Source organism: Zonotrichia leucophrys, chromosome 5 (genome assembly GCF_028769735.1).
Source record: "Zonotrichia leucophrys gambelii isolate GWCS_2022_RI chromosome 5, RI_Zleu_2.0, whole genome shotgun sequence".
NCBI classification, from domain to species: domain Eukaryota; kingdom Metazoa; phylum Chordata; class Aves; order Passeriformes; family Passerellidae; genus Zonotrichia; species Zonotrichia leucophrys.
In genome coordinates, this window is record NC_088175.1 from 10,220,184 (window position 1) to 10,242,602 (window position 22,419).

The window sequence follows — 22,419 nt, forward strand, 5'->3', positions numbered from 1 at the left end:
TCAAAATTCAGTGTTCTATTTCATTTGGGAGTATTTCTGAAAACTATTTAGGACCACGAGGGGAAGATAGGGAATTCCATGTGTATGTTTTATCTGGAATTAGGCCAATGATCAAAATAGTGAAGAGTTTAGACCATCCCATGCTAGAGAAATTGTTGAATGAGCTATCTGTCTTAAAGAATGTGCCTTGCCCAACTAGTAAGGCTCAAGACCCAAATCTGTTCAAGCAAGACCAACTGAAAATTGTTAAAAATTATTGATGCCTCCCATAGCTCTGTATAAGTTTTGCATGGATATCAGCTTTGTATTTTATGGGAGAACATCCCTCAGTGGTTATCAGGCATTGATGTTGGCAGACTGATACATCACTGAATACCTGGCACACTCTTCAAAGAGGGAGTGGAGCCCTGGCCTCTCCTCTCAAAGCACGGCCAAATTGCAGGGCAAGGATGCTGGTAACACCCCTACCAATGTTCTGGGCCTTCTCCCTCTCTCCCTCCCTCGTGCTCCCCCTGCCTTGGTGAATATTGACATTTTCTTTTACATAAGGGGATAATTTAAGCCAGATTGGATACTCTACTGAGTAGCTCAGATCCTGCCTAAAAAATAATTCTTATGGGCTATTGGATGTGGGGGGCCACATCCTGATAGAGTGCTGAAGGGCTAAATGCAAAGAATTTATTGTTCTCTTGTTTCTCATGAAAGAGAACATATTTACTGGAATATAACCCTCCCTTATTATGCCATTTATAGGAAACACATAATCAGTGTTTATAAAGCAGTTAATTTATAACAGACAAAACCAGATTATCTGTCTTTGGAAGAGCAAATATTTGTTCAAAAACTTCTAAATGGGACAGACATCTTCATCTCATTTTTAAACATAACTGATTGAGAAACATAACAGAAGAGCTACCTAATAGGTAAGATAATATTTATATGAAAAATTTAGATTGTAAAGGAAAGATTATTATATCTTTTATATATATATAATGCAATTTTATACATTTATCAATGATTCTCTAGATGTGATGCTTTAAATGATTGTAGACCTTAATCAGCTTCTAATGGATTTTTCTCTTGCTCTAATGCCTTCAGAAGAAAAAGGCATTTGCACAAGAAGCTTCTTTCTTTGATATTGATATTACTAAAAATAAATATTTCTTTAAATGGAAATAATATTCACTTTGCTCTAACACACATTTATTAATGAACTGTCTGCTCTCCAAATAAAGTGAGTTGTCCAAAATTAGCAATAAGCTTCACTCGAATCTAAAAATACAAGTCTATAATGTACATAAATTCTACTTTATCATTCCCAGAACTGTTTTTGAGAGAACTGTTTTTGAGAACTCCCAGAACTGTTTTTGAGAACATGTCCTCTAGTTCTAGAGGACATGCTCTATTTCTGTCAGTAAAGGAGAATGATACAGCTGCTTTAATGTTAACTTTAAATGTTTGCAATCTCAGATGATTACTTAGTGCAACTGCAAGGTTTTTATTCCCATGTTCATTGCACCCAAATCAGCAGCAGATGTGTTTGTGTTTGCCTGAGGATTCAGGAATCTTTTCTTGAGTGTTGAATAGTTTAGGATAAAACTGTAAGCAAGAGCTTCTGTGTTTGTCCTGCCCTTTCTGTCCAAAACCTCTCTGTGTTGGGAAGGCAGAGCCCTCTGGAAGGCAGCTCAGCACTGTGCCCAGCCAGTCCTTTCACATCTCCTGGGGAAAGCTGGTGGCCACTTGAGCCAAGTCTTGTTCCAGATCTCCCAGAGAGAAGCAACAGTGATGTCTGCCAGATGCAACACTGTGTGCAGGAATTGCACCCTGCCTAGAAAAGATGAGGAAGGGCTTGTGCTCTGCAATACTTGGTGAGCAGTTAGGCCTGATGCTAACTGCATTTAGAGGGACAAATTGGTGCTGCACTGATTGAATATGATCAAAAGCAAAATTTTCCAGTCTCTGCCTCTTTGCTAGAGCTGACTCTACAGTCCAAGGGTGTTTCTTCAAAGCAGGGATGATTCCCAGAGGAAAGAACCTCCTTCTTTGCTGCCAGGGCAGGTGCAGCACTGCGGCAGGAACAGGACCCCTGTGCCTGTGCTACTTCCCACAGAAGTGGGTCACTACACAAGCAGAGGGAATGCTCAGCAGTTACTGCACTAGCTCTGAACTGCACTGCTTCAGCCTGCCAGGGGCCAGTGAGTGTCCCAGCACTCCAGATGTCGCAGGCACCGCTTTGACCAGCAAGGCAGGTCAAAGTTATCCCCTATATGAAGTCAAGTTATCCCCTTCCCTACTCCAGTCCTGAAAATCCAGACACTGGGAATCTCATTAGAAATAAATCAAGAGTTAATGGGAAATAAAAATAAATAAATAAATAAATAAATATTCACAACATATTTGCTGCATATTTTGCTCTGTTCTCTGTCTGCCATGCACTCGAGAGCAGGCATAACATTCATCGAATTCGCTGCCTCCCGATTAAGTCATGACAGCCCATCTGTGCTGCAGCAAGTACAAAACGTGACCTATTATCTCCAAAGAAAATAGCACACCACCTGACTGCCAAAAGCACCTCGTGACTTGGCACCCAAATGTCTCAGTACTCACATCAACATACCTTTTCAGGACTAACTCCCACAGCCTGAATCAGCCAACTGTGAAATTCAGCTGAACTCTGAATAAACCAGATAAAACCAGCTTTCCCATATGCCAAATCACAAATTATACAGTGACCGTAATTTGCTGTTACAGATCCTTAGCTTAAAAGGAGTAGTTAACGATTGCCACGTGATTCTAGGCTGTTGAATCACTTACTACTTTAATGATGGGCCATATAATCCATCTTTTAGTCTCATTTATCCCTTTGCCCACTGCTATACAAAAGGAATCTGTGCAGGTTTGGTGGTCTTGAACATCCCATTTAATTTATAATGGGAAAATGCATCTCCAAAGATTGTAGCCATTCAAAAATTTTCCATGAGGTGCAATTCAACATTGCTGTATGGGAGAGAATTCATATATTGCTTTATGGAAAGATGGATGATAATCATATTTGCACTATATGCAAAGTGCATTTCATTTGCAAATTTACACAATGTTTGATGCTAAGGTTTGCCTTGGGTGTCCTGTAATATCTGCCTGGTCTTCTCTAAACATTTTGTTGGCCAGGTTTGGAGTATATACCCTGAAGATGCAGAAAGACCACTACATCTTTTACCCTTTGCATTGTGAATGGAAGAACAAACTAAAAAGTCATTTTGTTGCCTTTCTTTTTTTCTAGGAAAAAACCAACTCTAAATAGTTCATTATTGGATGTCAACATGAAAGCAGGAATCTATATACTTCTCTTAAGTGAAATATGTTTTGAATTCATCCGGGCTGATATCAAACCTAAATTTCCAATGGTGGAAAAAGAGAGTAATTTCTTGGAAAGAAATGACATCAGTATTTCCAAAGAGTGGTATCATCACAAAAATATCTCTAAGCCTTTTGAACACCAAGGTTTTGAAGACCAAGGTCTTGAAGACCAAGGTCTTGAAGATTTCACTCTTCACAACTTCACTGAAAAGACCACAAATTTTGGATTTAACCTCTACAGAAAAATTGCAATGACACATGATAACAATGTAATCATCTCTCCATTTTCTGTGTCAGCTCTCATGAGTGTCTATATGATGGCAACCAAAGGAGAAACACACAGACAAATTGTAAAAGGTCTAAACCTCCATGATGTGAAGGACAGAGTGGATAGCCAACATTTACCAGCTTTGTTTAAACAACTGACAGGTAACATCACAATGAATGAAGAATTTCTCCTCATGCGAGGTGTTCTTTCTTTTATTCAAAAGGACTTCAAACTCAAGGAGTCTTTCCTGAATTTATCTAAGCAGTACTTTGACATGGAATTCCTGAAAGTAGACTTCGAAAACTTAACACAAGCAAAACTTTTCATCAATCAAAAAATTAACAAAATGACAAAAGGAAAAATCCCAAAACTTTTTGAAGAGCTGGACCGCCATAACAGAGTGGTGCTTGTGGACTACATTTTCTTTAAAGGTAATTGCTGGTTTTATTATGCAGAATAATTATTTATTAGGAGAATCAAGACTCTAACTTCAGCTACATTAGGGGGAGTTTAAATGAATTTAGATGTCCTATTTTCTCTATGTCTTTATCTAAGATTACTTTTTTCTATTAAGCTCATATAATAGGAAATTATTTTTTATGATAGGAAACCACAATTTTTCTATGCTATCTTCCATAAAATAGAGTCTCAAAGAGAACAAAAAGCCCTGTATCAAGCTATCTCAGTCCATCTCCCAGTTATCCCTCTTTATGACAGGAAACAATGTTTTATTTTAATTCACCCATTAAAATGAAAAAGTCTTAATCATAATAGTCTTAAATGCTGAATACTGGGCATAAAATCATGCACTGATTTAACATAGTATACAAAATCATTGAAACAAAAATAATTTCCCTATTTTCATCAAGAATCATCTGTCCCATAGGAACCCAAGAATCCCATTATATTACCTTACAATGGGAGGGAAAGAAATACCAGAGATGGTCAGAAACCATTTTATGGAGAAGTCAGTGAATCCTCATCCAAAATATTGGATAATTAAATTAAATACAGGATACTGAACAGCTGGTAGACAATTTCAGAGAAGGTTACATGTTACAAAACGTCAGATGCTCACCAGGCATTGATAAAACAAAGATAACATAAATTCTGAACTTGAGTGGCAACTAACCAAACTTAGAAAAATACTTCCCTTCTTTCTGTGCAAAGGAAGCAGTTTATTTTGTGGATTACTTTGGGTTTTTTTCTGTAAAAAAATTTATATACAATAAACATAAAATATACTGAAATTGTCATCCACTTATCCCAGACACAACTGACAGCCACTTCAACTAGATACAGAAAATATCCTATAGGTTTTTTAACTTTTTAGAATATTTTTCTGAACAAATCTAAACACACATAATGATTTAATTTCTTTCTTTCCTCAGGCAAGTGGGTCTATCCATTTAATTCCAAATTCACGGAAATTGAGACTTTCCACATAAACAAATACAGAAGCGTACAAGTACCCATGATGTTCAAGTCAGATAAAATTAATTCCACTTTTGATGAGAACTTAAGATGCACTGTGATAAAGATACCTTACAAAGGGAATGCCCACATGCTGATTGTTATCCCAGAAAAAGAGGGAGACTACATTTCAATTGAAGACCATTTGACTGCAGAGCTTCTGGAATCCTGGCTTGGAAGCATGAAATCCAGGTATTGCTTTGACACCCACGGGGCCCTAATGTCTTTGATGTCCACTGCAGAAAAGCAACAAAGCCCAGCAAAGATTAGCTGGGCTTCCTTACCCTTTTCCCATGGTAGCATCTCTGTGGCAAGAGCTATCTACAGAGTAGAGGTCCTTTAATGGTCCATCCACAGCCCAAGTGGTATGTGAAAGTTGTGACTTACAGGCAACAAAACTTCAGCTCATCTCAGTTAAAAACGTCTCTCTGTGAGAGAAGGCATGAGTCTTTCCACATTCTTCCTTAGGTCTCCTCTCTCCTTAAATTTAGTACTGCCAAGCAAAACCCACTATAAATCTAGACATTTATTAAACATTTCCTACCTGGGGAAACCCAGAGGGACTGATAAATTAGAATATAAAAAGGTAAACCCAAATGATTCCTGTGAAATGTAGTTCCTGAAGTGAAAATTCTTTTCAGCAGTCAAGAAATTAGTGTGTTGCCCTGGTATCAGGGCACTGTGACTGTTGGTGGAAGTATTTTTACAGAGAAGAAAATTATTTGTAACATCACTGGCAGGCAACAGGTTAGAAATTATTTTCTGCAACCTAAATGCCAGCAGAGACTCTCCAGTTTTTGTCCCTTCTTTTTCTGTGTAAAGCTTAAGTCCTGAGTAGTGTGCATTTCAGCAGTCAAGTGACTGTTTGCATCCTTTGCATTAATTAATATTTTTTTTAACAGAAAAGTGGATATTTCATTTCCAAAGTTTAAACTAGAGCAAAAATACAAAATGAAGAAACTGCTTCAAAGTCTTGGAATTAAAAAGCTTTTTACGCGTTCAGCAGATCTTAGTCATCTGACAGATCACGAATATGTAGCGGTTTCACAGGTAAGCCCACTAAAATTATTTGTTGTTTGGATTATAATAATATATAAACAGCCCAGTCAATATGGTCATATAAATTTATAGGGACACTAATAGCAAAGTACCTCATCAGCCAGGTATGTGCAATCTACACATCTTAATCAGGATGGATCCCACTTCAAGTATGAGGTGTGTAAGGGAAAGAAGCAGTGACATCTCATAGGTGCTCAGCACCTCCCAGAGCTAACCCATCACAGGAGAAAAGCTCTGCCTCAAGAGGAATATGGTTGGCAGAGAATGGGCACAATTTCACAAAAACTGTGAACAAGAAAGACAACGTAAATGAGAGTCAAATGGTAAAATCCAGGGCAAGGAAGGAAATTCAAGGAAAGAACTCCTTATATGCATTCCAGAGACAGTTATACTTCTCAAAAAATAAAGAACCTTTGAAAGTTTAAATAATAAAATCTCAAAAAGATAACAGTGAGGAAGAGAAGTCAAGGCACTCCTGTTTTTCCCTTTATATACCACGGAAGAGAAAAAACACAATCTCACAGGCAAGGATTGGCACAATATAGTTGCACTCCAACCCATACAGATGTTCCACCTTGTATGCTGAAACTTTCAAAGAACCTTTAGACAGGTAAAGGCAAGGGCAGTGAATGGCCAAGGCGGCAGGAACACAGCCCCATGGAAAAAGAGGAGCAGGAGGAGATACTTTATGCCACTGTTTAAGGGAGAGCAAAGATGAAATTCAAAAGACTGATGCAAAACAGAGGCAAAACAAGAAGCAGAACAGAATGGAAGACAAAGGACTTGTCAATCACATCAATATCAAGAAGGAATAGGTCTATGTAACCAGAGATATCTTATGAAAAACAAACAGCTAGTCTATAAAAAGGACAACTTGCTGATAATAGAAGATTAAAATGCATGGTCAAAGAAAGGAGATGAAAGACAAAACACAGAGATACTTGTGCCCACAAGAACGGAGTGTGTGGAATGAGATGGAAAACAACGAATTCTAAATACAGTAAAAGTTTAAAAAATTACTGAAACAAGATGAATTATAAACAAGATCCAAATAAAATTACTCTGGCATAGGATTTAAAAATGTAGTTTTATAAATTTATGTAAGAAAATTGTAGCATGCAACTGCTCCTGGTTGTGGAGGGTTGTATGGCAGAGACAATCCAGGACCACAACTCCAGGAGAGGCTTCCCAGAATTACAGAATGGTTAAGGTTGGAAGGAACCTCTGGAGGTCACCTCGTCCAACTCCTCTGCTCAGGCAAGGTCACCTCGAGCAGTTGCTGAGGTCCATGTCCAGACAGCTTTTTATTATCTCCAAAGAGGAAGAATTCAGTGTGCCAGTGCTCAGTCAGCCTCACATGAAAAAGCATTTCCTGGGGTTCAGAGGGAACCTCCTGTGTTCAAACTTCCTCTGTTCAAACCTCCTGTGTTTCACTTGGTGCCCACTGCCTCTGGTCCTGTCACTGGGCACCCCTGATGAGCCTGACTGCACCTTCTTTGCACCCTCCCTTTGGGTATTTGTACCCTATGAGAAAGAATCCTTCTGGTGCTGCTCTTACAAGTCTCCCTACACCATATAGAAGCCTTTGTGCTTAGCCAATTAACAGGGTGGGATAATAAACACTTCTATACAAGTTTCAAAAACTCTCATGCTTGATGTAAAGGTTTTCAAATTTGCAGTGGCTTGAAAAAAAAAAACCTTTCTGAGAAGATCTGACATCCTAAGAATAAATATTTAATGGATGAAATTGCAGAGATTTTCAGTTTGGTATGAACTATTTCACTGTTGGGAAATATAATGGCAATCTGCAGCACTTTTGTCCCTTCCTCTTGATCATGTAACTTTCATGCTGATTCTCAGCAGTTAACTATTGTGTTATCAAAAAAATCACACTTTAACAGGAACTGCTAACTGATATTAGAAGCAATATGTGCATCAGCTACAGAGTGCCAGAGGAGCATCCTGTCCCTGGGAATTGTGAAAGACAAAAATATTATTTAAAAATATGTAGCAGAAACCTCAACACTGGTGAAGTCCTTCAACTGTTTTCACATAAGTAATTCCTAGAATTGGGAGTTTAGGAGCTGTAAATCCACTCGATGACCAGGCAGTTCACCAGTACAGACACTAACACAGCAGAAGCACTCACAGGTATAAGCAGCCTGAAAGAACAAAATGGAAAAGATGAAAAAATGAAAAATCAGATTCTGCCAGGCTGCAATTTCAGTGAGAGTGGAAAATATTCTAACCAATCCAGGACTGTACCTCATTGCTCTACATATTTAGATAGACTACCAAATTTGTACATTTGGTAGTCTGTGCTACCAAATGTACAAAATAGAAATATGCAGGAGAAAAAACAAAGATTAACTGCTCATTTTAGTCCTTCACAGAAGCCTACTTCAACTGAATACCTTCAGCTGGAAAAATACTCTTTAGGTTAGTATTTACTTCTGTCACGTAGTTATTTCTGCCTTGCACTTCAGGTTGTCCAAAATGCAGTTATTGAAGTGGATGAGGAAGGAACTGAGGCTGCAGCAGCAAGTGGCTCAGAAATAACAGCATTCACAGTGCCTCCTGTCATCAAAGTGGACCGGCCATTCCTTTTCATGATTTTTGAAGAAACTTTTAAAACATTACTGTTCATTGGCAGGGTGGTTGATCCAACAGAAATGTGAATAAAGGTAATAGTTTCTATTCTTTGGTATGTAAGAGGCTTTATTTTTAATAATTTAGTTTATAATAAAAAGACAAATAAATGTGAAATGTGAAAATCTGTTCTGTCTCTCCTAGCTAGCACCAGATAATCCTAGCAATATTTTATTAATGCCAAAAAACAAGCTAACTTCATTAAGGCTCAAAGCAACAAAAACGTGACTTGTAAAATCTACCTTTGGTAAAAGAAAACCTAACAACCACAGAAGAAATTTCTAAAATCAGTATTTTAGTGATAAATCTGAATAAAAAGCCCCATTCAAATGCCAAAATATTCAGGAAGCTCAGATTCCTCAACATTTTCTTCTGTTACAAAGAGACTGAAGAGCCCAATGACCTCAGTGTTAGCAGAATTTTGCCAGTTATACAAACAGAAGCAGTATCAAGTCCTAAAAGAGAATTTATAACCTTTGTCTAGAGATCTTTATTACTGTAGAAAATAAGTCTATCATGAAGTCTGTGTTGTGAGTCTGACCTCTTTCAAAGCATTTATGCAGACTATCAAATCATCTCATTTTCTCAGAGTACATGATGTGTCTTGAAAATATTCTTTGAATTTAAAAAAAATAGTTCTGAAGAATAACTTAGGTATTATGATTTTAAAAAATCTGGCCTGTACTGTTTCATAGCACAAAGCTAGCCCTCTCCTAACCTCAGAACTTCTGCTGTAATATCATCTAGACACCAGGGTGAACTTTGTAACAGGACTCTGTAACTGAAATAAGGTAGACTTTGGTAGGATAAAACATACGTCCATTAGAGTGTAATAAATCCATTTACAGAGTTGATCCTAAAGTCCAAAGGTGTTGCCATGATGTTTCAGAAAAATATTTCAGAAATATTTTCAGAAAAATATTTCCATGATCTAACAACAATTTCCTTTATTTGAGTAGAGCAGTGCATCCAACCGAATGACAAGATCTTAACATTTAATAGATTTTAATTAGCAGAGTCCTATCTATAAAGTACAAAACAATGCAAAAAGCCACTTCTAGGTTTATGTAAATAACAGATGTCAGCATAATTCTGCTTGCTCATACAACCTTCACAAAATAATTGCCCAAAAAGGAGCAGAAGACTTTTCAAAATCATTTGGCAAGGAACTTCACAGGTGTCTATCAGTAAACACAAGATACCTCTGCTAGAGAAGATACAAAAGATACCTTATAGGATAAAACTGGTAAATCTCTAAAAATCACCTCAGTCACCATTTGGTGTCTGCCCACAAGAGCCCAGACACTGATGTACCCCACTCACCAAAGGACTTAGGAGGCAGGCTCTGCTGGCTAGACTATGAAGGTGCATCTAACCTAGCTCCAGATTGCATTTAATGAATCCAGAAAGAGAATCACTCCTTCTGCCACTCGTCTATATGAAAAACAACAAATGTCACTGCACAGTTGACCTTCAGCTGTTATTCCAGCACGTATAAACAGTGCTCTGAAGGGTTCAAATGCATTGGTGCTGTTTAACAGAACTAACCCAGAAGTAAGTGGCCCCTAAAAAGACTGCTTGGATGGAGGTCTGCAGTGCAAAGGAGTGATGAAAGTATGCACAAGACACCAGAGGTATTGCACAAGGAAAATGACCAGTCCAAAAATGTCTAAACAGAGCATTTCAAGATTACATTGAAGGAATTTCAGGTTATTGAGTAGAGCACTGTTATCAGCATTAAATAAATTAATCAGTTTAAAATGACAGACAGCGACAGCCAAGAAGGAACAAAAGACAGACAGTTTACAGAACTCATTACCTGCTTATTAAGGGGAGAAAGAGCTTTAATTTTCTGAACTTACTGGTTGTTCTGCATTGCTCTGCAAGGCATGAAAAGAGCAAACACAGTGTTGAGTCCTGCTCTACAGCTGGCTACTGATGATCTGAGTTTGGTGCTGCCAAAGGTCACACTGAGAACAGCCTGTGTCTCCTGGGGCCCACGGGGGAGCAGCTGTAGCTGGCACCTGGGCCAGCTGTGCCTGGGGAACTGGGGGTGTCTGCTCACATCAGTGCAGAACCCAGGAGGAGCCAGCCCGGGTCATCTGCACACCTCTATCAATACTGAATGTTAAACATCATAAACTCAAAGAAGCTTTTAAAGAAATCTGTGATTTACAGGATCCTATCCCAGGCTGCAGAACAAACTGAAAAATTAAGTATTTCCAGAGAACCCAAATAATGCCTGTTGACTTAAGACAGAGAATACTGCTAAATCTAATTGAGGTGTAGGAAGCTTAAGCATTCAGATAGTGCTTAATCCAAAGAAACATTCTGTACTTCACACAAGACAGCACACACCCAGCATTATTAGTATTTTAAATAAATACCCTCCATAGGTAAGTGCTTTTATTAATTTTAATTATAAAAGATGCCCTGAGAATTTTTCTTTCAAGAACATGCATGTACAGCATTGTCCTAGGTTTTATTTTGAGTAAATCATCATTCATGTTTTTACATTATAAAAAGTAACCACACTCACATATGCATACACAGACCAGATTATCTTTATCATACACCAATAAATTTTAAAAACCATATATTTCTGATATCAATATATTTATGCTGCCTCCATTTTGAAAGAGAAGCTGACAATAGCTTCATAATCTCCCTCAAGTATTGGCATAAATAGAACTCTTCAAAATATGATTGCATGTTTTTCCACATAAATTTTGATAGAAACATTAGCATTAATACAAACAAATGCAGATGACATCACTGAACCATGACAGCTTGCAATAGCAGCTGATTAAAAACTAGATTCATTATTATAAATTATTAAAGTGAAAATACAATTTGAAATACTAAAATTAAAACAAGTATTTATACAACAAAACTTATGAAATACAGCTTTTTTTTTACATCATCTGGAGACATTTGCTTTTAGATTGCTTTGAAACTCACACAGGATTTTTATGAACTTAGCACTTGTAAAAACATTAATTCCAAATTCACAGCACAATGCTTCAAAAGTCTATGTTTTTTTTATAATGGTTCTGGACTTTGGTCTTAAATTAGGTTTGCAGATTCTTTAAAATATGGGATCCCTTTTTCATATTCATAACAATTCCTTCTATTTCTTCCTTAAAATATGGGAACTAAGGGTTGCAAAGATTGTAAAGAAGCCAATTAAATAATGTGCATTCTAAATCCAAGACTTCAAACTATAAAGGCCTAACTGAAGAAAACTAAATCTTCTCCGTAGCTGCAGCGGTTAAGAGCACATAGCTGAAGTTACAGTTCATATCATTTCACTACGATGTTAGAATTCTGCAACCATTACATTGTTTATCAGAACATATTTTACAGCTTGGAGTTTTATATAAAAGATTTATTTTAAATTTTTAACATTGCAGGATGCATTTTATTCAGTTCAGGCATTAGAGAGTCCCATCTGCTGCTCCCACCTTATGCCACCAGAACGTTGTTTCCTCCAGTCTCTGGTTCCCTCATTTTTCTGTCAGGTGATCTAGGAGTTTGATTTTCTGTTTTTTCTTCATATAAAAGAAGAAAGACACATAATATGTTGTTACTATATTACTAACTTGCATAACATATTAAACTGCTATCATGCAGAACATTTTAACATAGCTCTTAGCTGCTGTACTTTAAAAATTATGAGCTGTTCTATTGCACCCAGTGAAAAAGCCAAATGGATATATTCTGAGGGCATTCTTCTCAAGAAGGGTGAAGTTCTCCATTCAGGTGTCTAGAGAAGTTCTTGTAGAGATGCATCTGAGTGAGATGATTAAGGTGGCACAAGCAGTCTATTAATGGCTATTTTGGCTATGCCAAAAGTCTGGCACATTGCTCTGTGATTTCTAGCTGTTCTGTTGACCACAAGGTCATTTAGGTAATTTCTGGATTTTTCATGCCTTAATTTTTTAATCTTTAGATATATTGTTTTCAGTTTCAAAGAGTTGTAGATGTCAATTAAAAACAATTTGTATCAGACAGAAATATTTCCAAGATGGGTGTAACTTTTAGAACTCTTGGAAAAACTAATTTGCATCAATATTTTACACTATCATTTACAAATAACACAATATATTGTTCTGTTTCACTGCTTTAAAACTGCATATATGATATGATAATATATCAGTGCCAGGATACCTACTAGCTCCATCATAGAAATGGGACACAAAACACAAGCCAGTCCCACTGGAACTGGGAACTTTCAGCATCTTAAATGCCATGATGAAAACATGATTAAAAACTGTAAGTAACCAACTCCAAATGTAGCATATCAGCGGCAGAGCTATTTCATCTTGTGCTTAACTTTGTAAGCAATTATATGACTAGATGAAAGACAGTTTAAGATACTTATCTTAAACATATAACTGGTACATGCATCAAACTGGATGTCTTATAGGTCAGTTGTGGGCATCTTATAAAATACTGATATTTATTTAGATTTATTGTTGCATTAAAAATTAACTTACTAATAATAAATTAGAATTTTATAATAATAACTTAGAAAAATATTTTTATGCAACAATAAATCTACTCCCTCTTTTTAAAAGATGGAAAACCTGTACCACACATCCTTAAAGAAAGTTTTGATTAAAAGTGAAATAATATCAGCCAATATTTGTATGTCTATAGGCAAGATGCAAAATACTTAAATGCTATATATATATCTATGAAGTGGATCTATTCATTGACAAATCTATAAAGTTTCTAAATAGTTTTAAATAATTGCATGTTGAACCTTTTCAGTCATTTTACAGCAATATAAACTCAAGCAAAACATCTTATATCTAACAATCTCATAAAACTGAAAACATTCAAAAGAATATAATAAAGCTACATGGCCTAATGATAGAAGATCACACTGCTTGACAGAACACAGTGTTCATGATTTACGTCAATGTCTGCGCTAGGACGATTCATGATCTAACTGGCAACTCTTCAACAGAAAGTCAGAAAAACTTCTCTGCTCTGCATATTAAGCAAGATCTCTTGTGGACAAAGTACTCAACCAGGGCTTTTTCTGATTCTTTCCTGTCCATCAGGTACTTTAAGCAGGTAGTCTTCTCTTTGTGATTCCCTCATTAAGTTATATGGGTGCTGCTTTAGCATAATTCTGGCATTTTCTATGGCCTAAGTATTACCTAAGACCTAGCAACTGACCCCTACACTAAAACAATACTTCCTTGTCACCTCCTTGTGAGCACTGGATCATGATTTACTATTTTTTTTTCTTGCAGCTGTGTTATTTTCAAAAAGAGATAAAACTTTAATTGGCACATAATTGAGAACTAGTTCAAACTGAATGTTTGAATGCATGAGTGTGGTAAGAAAATACTTCAGTTCTCCACCAAAGTAACTCTGAGTTTTGAAAGTTTCCTAGAGCACTATCATATATTAAATCAGAAATTCTTCATCCCTGCAAACTGCACTATATTGTCAAAAGTGAATACTTGCCAATATTCTGTAGAGCAATTTTATGGGAAATATTAGGCTTAAGCAATTAAACAATATTTAATCCAAACATATACCACTTCAAACCAAGAATCATTAATTTTATCTGTTTATACTTTAATTATTGTGTTACTGCCCACATATTTACTTAGAAAAAGAAACATTTTAGAAGTTACCCTACTCAAGCTGCAGAGCCAGGAAACTAAAAATTAGGTCTTGCCAGAATTGAGATGATCAGTGCAAATTTTAACCAGCATATACATGAATCTGCATGATGATACACTCTAAACAAACACTCAATTATTGTTTTCTCACCTTAGTGAGTTTTCTGCCTGAGTCAGTCCACTAAAGGTGGTGCTCATTTATGAGCATCTATTCAATTGTACCTCTCACTGTACAATTGTCAAATTCTTCTCACAGAGTCATTTCTGTCAGCTGCTTATATATTTGGATATCATTTTTTTCCATCATCAAACTTAGAAAATAATGCTTCCTTGAAACTGATCTTTTTGCTGTTTTGTTGTTGTTTATTTTTAATTTAAGTGTGCATATATTTAGCACCAGGCCTGATTTCCTGAGTAAAAGATAAAAAAGTACAGCTAAACATGTGTGTGATTGAATGTATTTACCACCAGACATTCCTGTATCTGTATCTCTTAATATATCCTCATAGAGCTGCTTCATTTTCTTATGAAAACAGTTAAGTATTGGGTCAGTTTACAAAAGAGAAGTTGAATCTACAGCACAGCAGACATTAGACCAGCTTGAGAGATGTCTTTTCCCATAAGAACACAGAATACTAAAACTTATTCAGAACTAAATGTAGGACATCCTAAGCTTCCTCTTCTTTTCCCAAAAATGTTTTTTTCCCCCGATACATCCTCTTTAGCTTCTGACCCCATGCAGTTCAGGGACTTTCTGAACCAGACAAAGCACCCAGATCACTGTGTTTGATCAGATACCTACTTTCAAATACTCTGCTCTGAGGGTATTCGTTTGGGAATGGTACACAGAGACTTGAAGCTGTGTTTCTTACATCCCACTCTCCTGCCTGAAGACAAAAGTGCAAACTGCTCTGTGTGAGCCTTTTCCCATCCCTCTGTATTTAAACAAAAGATATCAGTTTTATTTTAAATGAAAGATAAAAAAACCTTTGAAATTTGGAAATGTTTTATGTGATAAAAAAATATGTCTAACTAACCTTTGCACCTCACAGCTTCGTGAATATTAATCTATTAATTTTCCCCAAATCCTTGTGGCACAGCAAGTAATTGGAATTTCTACAGATTGCTAAAAATATTGACAACATTTGAACTAATTTTCTGTTTTTTAAAGTGAGGAAAGGAGGCCTTCAGTGATTAGGGTGAAAGAAAATGAGGTTTTGAGCACACCTAATTTTTTAAACTATGCACCACTCCATTAAATTTTATGTTCTCAAGATAAATGCCCCATTTACTTTAGAGATAACTGAAAATGTCAGCATGTCTACTAATCTAACTGCTGACTTTGAAATGGTGCACTTTGAAATAAGTGACCCCCTAATGATCACCTACAGAAAGTCTGAAGTGCTGAGGGTGGTATTAAGAGAAGCCATTAGACGCTAGCAAAGACAGGGACAGAGGGCAAAGTGATTTGGCACCTTTAAGTACTCTTCCTGTGAAGCCACTTACTTAACAGAGGCCATCTGCATTCACAACTTACCTTCCAACCTTCTCTACAAAATAAAAGCAGTTTTAAAAACTACAGGTCACTGTGCAAGCTTGAGTTCATTCCAGAAAACAATTTATCTTGTAGAGTGAAGACGGTAAAATTCCAGCAGAAAAAAAATCATGTACACAAGGAGCTAAATGAATATTGTCCTGAGAATTTCTTATTTTAGTGCTTTATATTGCAATTTAGTAATTTTATTAACTTAAAATACTGACTAAAGCTGGCAAGATATTTTGGTTTATTTTTTAAAGGAAACTGAAAATACAGAAGTGGAAAAATGTGTTCATCCAGATATTTAATTCACCAAAACAGATCATCACTATTGTTTCCTCTCTCTACCTAGCAAACCAGTATAAGATGTTTTCTCTTTCCTATCTTAGCTTCCAGCTGTAGTTTCATTATACATTGAAGTCTGCTTTCCCAGACTCCCTTTCTTTCTGTAGCTGGCTCCTTCCAAGGCATTCTGCCTTGACTTAGAATGCAAATCTCTGCTAGCAAAGAAAAGTCTCAGTTTGAGCCCACAAAATTGCAGCTAGTCCAATGACAGTAATTTAGTTATAGTGTAAAAGGAATCTGCAGGGAATTTGCTGCTAGAGTCTACAGGGATCTGGGTGAGTGTGTGTCACAGTGATTTTCTATGATTTACAGTTTTAGCACAGGAGCAAAAAATACATCTTTGATTTTGTTCTTGCAAAATGCTGAACAGCACTGGCTGATGTTTAAAGGAAAGCAGCCTGAGGGAGATGCCTAGCATTGATTTTTTGGTTTTTTGTAAATGGTAAGGCAAAGGAGTCAGCATTAATAACAAATACCAGCACCAGTTCATTGTAAGGCTCAAGGTTCATAATGGAATTGTTACATAATGATAAAACATATATAAGTCCACAAAATGAAGGAAAATCAGAAACTAAGTAGTCTAAAAATACTTCTATTTCTCCAACTACAGGCAGCCAAATCACTGTGACTGTAGTTATTACACATCAAAGGCACTAACCTTCACTTTTTCCCATTCCACCCTCTCAATTATATACCAGTGAATGCAAATATGTGCAGGAGAAACAATGTGGAAGACTAATTAGAAGGTAATGCCATCTTAGAAACAGTTACAATTACATACATCACATTTCTACCCTGCTATTTTAGTATTTCAAAATCCGTGTGCAGAAAAAAGTATAATAAATACAGGCCTAATTTTTTTTTACATGGCTCTTTTGAGTTCCCTTTGAAAATGTTACCCCTAGGCTCAGATTAACATCTTGTCAACAACTTACATGCTCATCCTTCGGGTCTGACTCTCCTTATTGCCATTGCTCTTCTGGTCAGCTGAGTTGAATAAGTTGCGAGAAGAGCTGGAAGGGAAGGCAGCACTCCCACTATTGCCAGCAGCATGAGCCCTGAAGGAGTCATCTGAAATACACAGGGGCAGCTTAGACAAAGAACTTTTTTGAAAACACCGCACAGAAAGTAAACAGAATAAGCTGTTTGTCCTGTGACAATAGTGGCTTATTTCCTATGGCACTAATCCCAAATTTTAATGGAATGGTTTCTACTTAATATTTCTTCAAGCATTTTTATTAAACAGTCCCACTAAATAACTGGAATACACATTTTCAAAGAAAATATTCATATATTTAATGTATGTAAAGAGTGTGATTTCTTAGGCCAAATTTTAGCTGCTTAAAATTTAGCTCTTTAATGTAATTTAATTGCCTAGTGGCTAATGGTAGTGAATTGAAAGACAGGTTTCTCTAGGAAGCCATTCATCTCAATCTTATCTTTAATCATCCAAACTCTTTAAAATTTAGTGTACAGAACTCCAAACAGTAGTTTCTCTCTCTTAATTCAGTAGAATTTTTACATAATATTCATTCTCCTCATGTAAAATAGGTGGGGAAAAACTCCAAACTCAACCTTTTTATGATACCTGAAATTCCAACCAGGACATGGCAAACTCAGTTTATTTTTACTATTTTTAAATGTAAATTAAAACAAATGTGTAGGAGAAAAAAAATCTGAAAAATACACTTACTAGACTAGCACTTAAATGCCCATATAAATTGGATACCTATTATTCTGTTTTCTTTAGGAGAATGATATCTTAGAGTATGCCTGCCTAATTGGGCCCTATTGGCAAAAAAAGTGAAGTAAAACACATTCTAGTAACCTACTTACCACTAAAGGATAACATACAACTCTTTCCCGTCCCTGGCACTGAAGATGTATATCCTGTAGCAGAACTTTTACTTTAAAAAACAAAGCAAAACAAAACCAAATTGGTTATTTCCAAAAGTGTTCCTCTCAATTATATCATCCTGCAGTTTAATAGTATTGGAGGTTATTTCTGAGTTTATATGAAGAAATTAAATGAGAAAGTTGTGCTGAAATGTCTTTAAGAAATGTAGGAAATTAGATTTAGCAATTCATATGGAAAATTACTTTTAATATATGATAAAAGGAGACATTTATTAACTTAAAAGGAATTCATAACCATTTCTAGGCCTCAGCATGCCTCAGATGTTTCTTCTTCAGTTAATCAATTAAACAGAAAGCTGAAAACATAAGTCACAACTCAGTGAGCACATCACAGCTTTCAGAGATCCATGAGCATTCATTTCATAAGAGCTGACTATTAGCAAACATTTGCCTAGGAGGTAAGCAATGAAGATTATAAAGATACTTAGGGCACTTGTCTATGTTGCTGTATTTTGGATGCAGTACTTGAGTACTGAAAGATTGGCTTCGAACCAGCTTGGATTTTTTTTCTTCTTTGCCTAAAATTATAAAGAACATTTTTTAATATGAATATTACATTTCCTCAATAATTAAAAAACACTTTAAAATATATTTTTCTGTCAATCTATGGTAAATGAAGGAACGAGATTATTTAATACTTCAATTTAAAAAAATAAATCTTAAGTCACTATTTATATATTACAGAGTGAAACAAAACTAAAAACCATAGAAAATACATTTAGTTCTATCTTTTCCTCTGTGCAGTAGGTGTAACTTGGGTCCAAAGATGTCAGCAGCAGTTTTACTGGGGTTTAATCTGATGATGTGAAATCAAAGTGTTTCAGTGAGTTTTTGAACTCTTCTTACCTGCTGATGTACCAGAAGAGCTTCCAGAAATAGAGAGATTGATACTTTTTGCCAACACTGACGATGTTTTACTGTCTCTACCTACAAAAAAACCAAAAAACAGTCCAGTAAAATCCCTTCCCTCTTAAAACTTAAATTTTTATAAAAGAGCAGACATATCAGTCCTGGAGCAAAGAGTAATACTATCTAATCCAGTGCTACTAGCACTTCAGAAATACCACAGACAAGTACTTACACTATATCCCAAAATGAAAAATAACAGAGAACTAAAACTGTAATGTATTTTATTAATAAAGCCAAAATAAATATATGTGTTATTATCTATTATACATAATATGAGGCCATTTTTCATAAAAAACTTCATTAATACATAGAAACAATTTTTATATCCAATTTCTAAATCTCTGTTTATTGTATATAAGAGTCTCTTTCCTGCTCCTTTCTCTACTACCTTTGTAGAAGAGTAAAGCATGCATAAACATGTACACAAATAAACAAACTTACGTTTCTTTTCAAACATTTTATCATTAATATTTGTAGATCTTCCTTCATTTTTCTGCTTCTCTTTTTCTAATTGTTCCTAAAAGAATGAATAATTTTCTTAGATATTACCCAGATAAAAGTAAATGTGTTTCCAAGTAACAGTTCATTTCTACTTTCCTGCTCTACAATTCCTCATGAATATCCAGAGAACCAATTAAGTAATACAGAAAGAAATCAGGGTACATATCTCATTTTAGAACCACAATCTGAAGAAAGCTCACATCTAGAACTTATAATTAAAATTATGCTTGGCTTTTGGCATTTTTTATATTCAAAAAGATACAGACATTGGCAGCTGGCAATGTAAAAATTTTCTGTAACACAGACACCCTGAAAACAGAACAGGCAACACTTTTATTTCATACAATTCAATGAAAATGTTTTTCTTAGATTTTAAGCTGTGTCACATATATTCAAACTTTATAAAGATCTAAAATTAACATCTACAGTTGATAAATCTTTATGACAAAATCAACTATGTAAAATTGTTCACGTTCATGGAATTTATTTGCCCTTCTGTAATACTACTCAGCCTAAAAATATATTCCATTTGATGAGTAGATATCACACCAGCTTCAAAAAACTATACAATATTAGCTAATATTCTATACCATTTTCACAATAAAAGTTAAGTGAACCCTAACTGCTCTAATCTATATTTTTCATGTCATTCTACTTACTACCCAGTCAAGAAAAGAAAGAGGTAATTAATTCAGGTCAGGGTTGCTGGAAAATAGTTCCTACAAAATCAGCTACTAAAATGAAGGAAACTTACTAACATATTCAGTACTAAAATCTTTTTTAAGTGGGTTGCATGGCTCTTCATATGTTTGGGACTGCAACATGTCCCAGTTCCCTGTGTCCCTCTCAGGTTCCCCAAAAGCATCACAGACAGTGCTAATGAGGCCTTTGTGATACAGAAGGGCTGCACATATTAGTGGCCTATACCATAAAAATTCAGGTGCTTTTCTAAACTGCAGCTGTAGAAACAGGGCAAAAATTGATATCATACAACACACAGGAGGCTCTTTTGCACCAGGCAAACACTTTCAGTACAAAAGCATTGACTGTATCTACCTGCAGACTGCCTGAGCCAAGTTCAAGACTTTGAGTTGAGTGTGTGTGTGCAGGTCTGAGAATCCAGCTGGCTCAGGACACTGAAGTGGCAGGAAATCTGTGGCTCAGGTATATTTGCTCATACTGACCTGCAATACCCATTGACATCAAAGTCGACCACAAAGGAGGAAACAAGGACATTTTTGGGACACTCCTGAATCTCTTCTGGTTCACTACAAAGAAGTTTATTTACTACAAGTCACAGGAACCATACTAACAATTTTAGGATCTTCTGAATCCTGTCAGCTGCTCAGCTTCTCCCACCTCAGGCTGGAGGGGAGGCAGAGACAGGAGGACTGCAGTGGTCTAATTTAGGCTTTGTGGAGATGAGATGAAGATATAAGCTGTGTGCTGAAGTGCCTACTGCACCTTTCGCTTTTCTCTCTTTCCTGGCTAATTGGAAAGCCTGTAACACAGAGCATTCTTTGGCTTCCTTAGGACAAAAGAAGTTACGAGATTAATTTCTTTGCCTAGGGAAGCTGTATGTGAACTCTGAGGTCTTTCATTGGTCAGTTTATCATGATATGCATGGTATTTCTCAAGAAACTCAAGTGTGCCTTTCTAATTGATACAGCAAAATTTAGGTAGTAAAGAAAAAAAATGTTACATGTTACTTTGAAGGACTTAACCCTATTATTAAGTATAAAATGAAACCACAGAGAGATAATAAACCTATTGAGTCTCTCCAAAATACAAATTTCCCCTACACCTTAAAATTACTGCCTCCTTAATATGGAGCTAGAAACTATTTTAAAATAATTACAGTGTACTGATAAAATATACCATTTCCAAAAGGAGATGTTCTTGCCTTTCTTTTTCTTGATCCAATAAATCATTTTCGTAAAATCTTTTCTGAAACTTCAAAATGAAATCAATAAAAACAAAAAGTCACTACACAAAAATGGAAACTAAGAGTAGCTGGTAAGTATTAAAGTTAATAAGTACTTACAGCATCTACAGAGATCTCCATTCTGTCCAATTCTAACACTGTCTACAAAGAAAATGAAACCATTATTTATTATTACTCTACAGAGTGTCATACCATGAAGTAAAGAATTGCCTTTTCTTCCTACATATTTAAAGCCTATGTTTTTATTTTTATGGCACAAATGCAGTTTAAAAGCATCAGAGAGTATTCTCAGAGCCCTGCTGAGACTCACAATGAATAGATTCACGGAATATCTGCATGGAAGTCAAAATACACTCAAGGAAGCACCACAGCAAGAATAGCTATAGCACAGGCATAGGAACCAGGACTGAAAAAAGCAACTCAGGAACCTGTGTCTAACTCAGAAGGTTCCACACAGGTGCTCACCCAGTCTCTCTCCGGCAGACTGGTCCTGTAAGGAAGCCACCTACTTGAGCTATTTCACTTCATGGTTTCTAAATTTGAGACTAAGCATGGACATTTTGAAAGATGCACTTTTTAAAATATTCGCATTAAAAAGACATTTGTAGCATTTCAAAATCCTGCAAATGCTTTGTCTGTATATTGAAAAATATCTAGTCTAACAAGATATCTCTGTCTCACAAACCTGATGAGTTCTACTAGAATCAACGTTCAATCTTTCTCTAGTCTTTTTATTTAATAAATGGTCATTGAGCCAAAATCCTGAATTTGATTCACTACAAAATAACTGCAATCTAAGTAACCAAGGAAACAT

The 22,419-nt window shown here is 35.9% G+C and overlaps 2 protein-coding genes across 3 annotated transcripts in view; one reads left to right on the top strand and one right to left on the bottom strand.

The window, feature by feature from the left end:
* The first annotated feature begins 858 nt into the window (after positions 1-858).
* SERPINA10 (serpin family A member 10) lies at positions 859-8,857 on the top strand. The gene is made up of 5 exons (XM_064714964.1): positions 859-923; positions 3,281-4,056; positions 5,017-5,290; positions 6,001-6,148; positions 8,644-8,857. The coding sequence occupies exons 2-5, from the start codon at positions 3,321-3,323 to the stop codon at positions 8,833-8,835; spliced, it is 1,350 nt and encodes a 449-aa protein (XP_064571034.1). The 5' UTR covers positions 859-923; positions 3,281-3,320; the 3' UTR covers positions 8,836-8,857.
* Positions 8,858-11,220: 2,363 nt separating this feature from the next.
* The window catches only part of PPP4R4 (protein phosphatase 4 regulatory subunit 4), a 58,351-nt gene continuing 47,152 nt past the window's right edge, over positions 11,221-22,419 (bottom strand). For both annotated transcript variants that reach the window (XM_064714773.1, XM_064714774.1), the window contains 7 exons: positions 21,705-21,746; positions 19,601-19,676; positions 19,097-19,177; positions 18,675-18,768; positions 18,170-18,240; positions 17,269-17,404; positions 11,221-12,357 (listed from right to left, as the gene is read on the bottom strand). In XM_064714773.1, the coding sequence (XP_064570843.1) occupies positions 12,333-12,357; positions 17,269-17,404; positions 18,170-18,240; positions 18,675-18,768; positions 19,097-19,177; positions 19,601-19,676; positions 21,705-21,746 (525 nt within the window). In that variant the 3' untranslated portion in view covers positions 11,221-12,332. The remainder of the gene's footprint in view (positions 12,358-17,268; positions 17,405-18,169; positions 18,241-18,674; positions 18,769-19,096; positions 19,178-19,600; positions 19,677-21,704; positions 21,747-22,419) is intronic.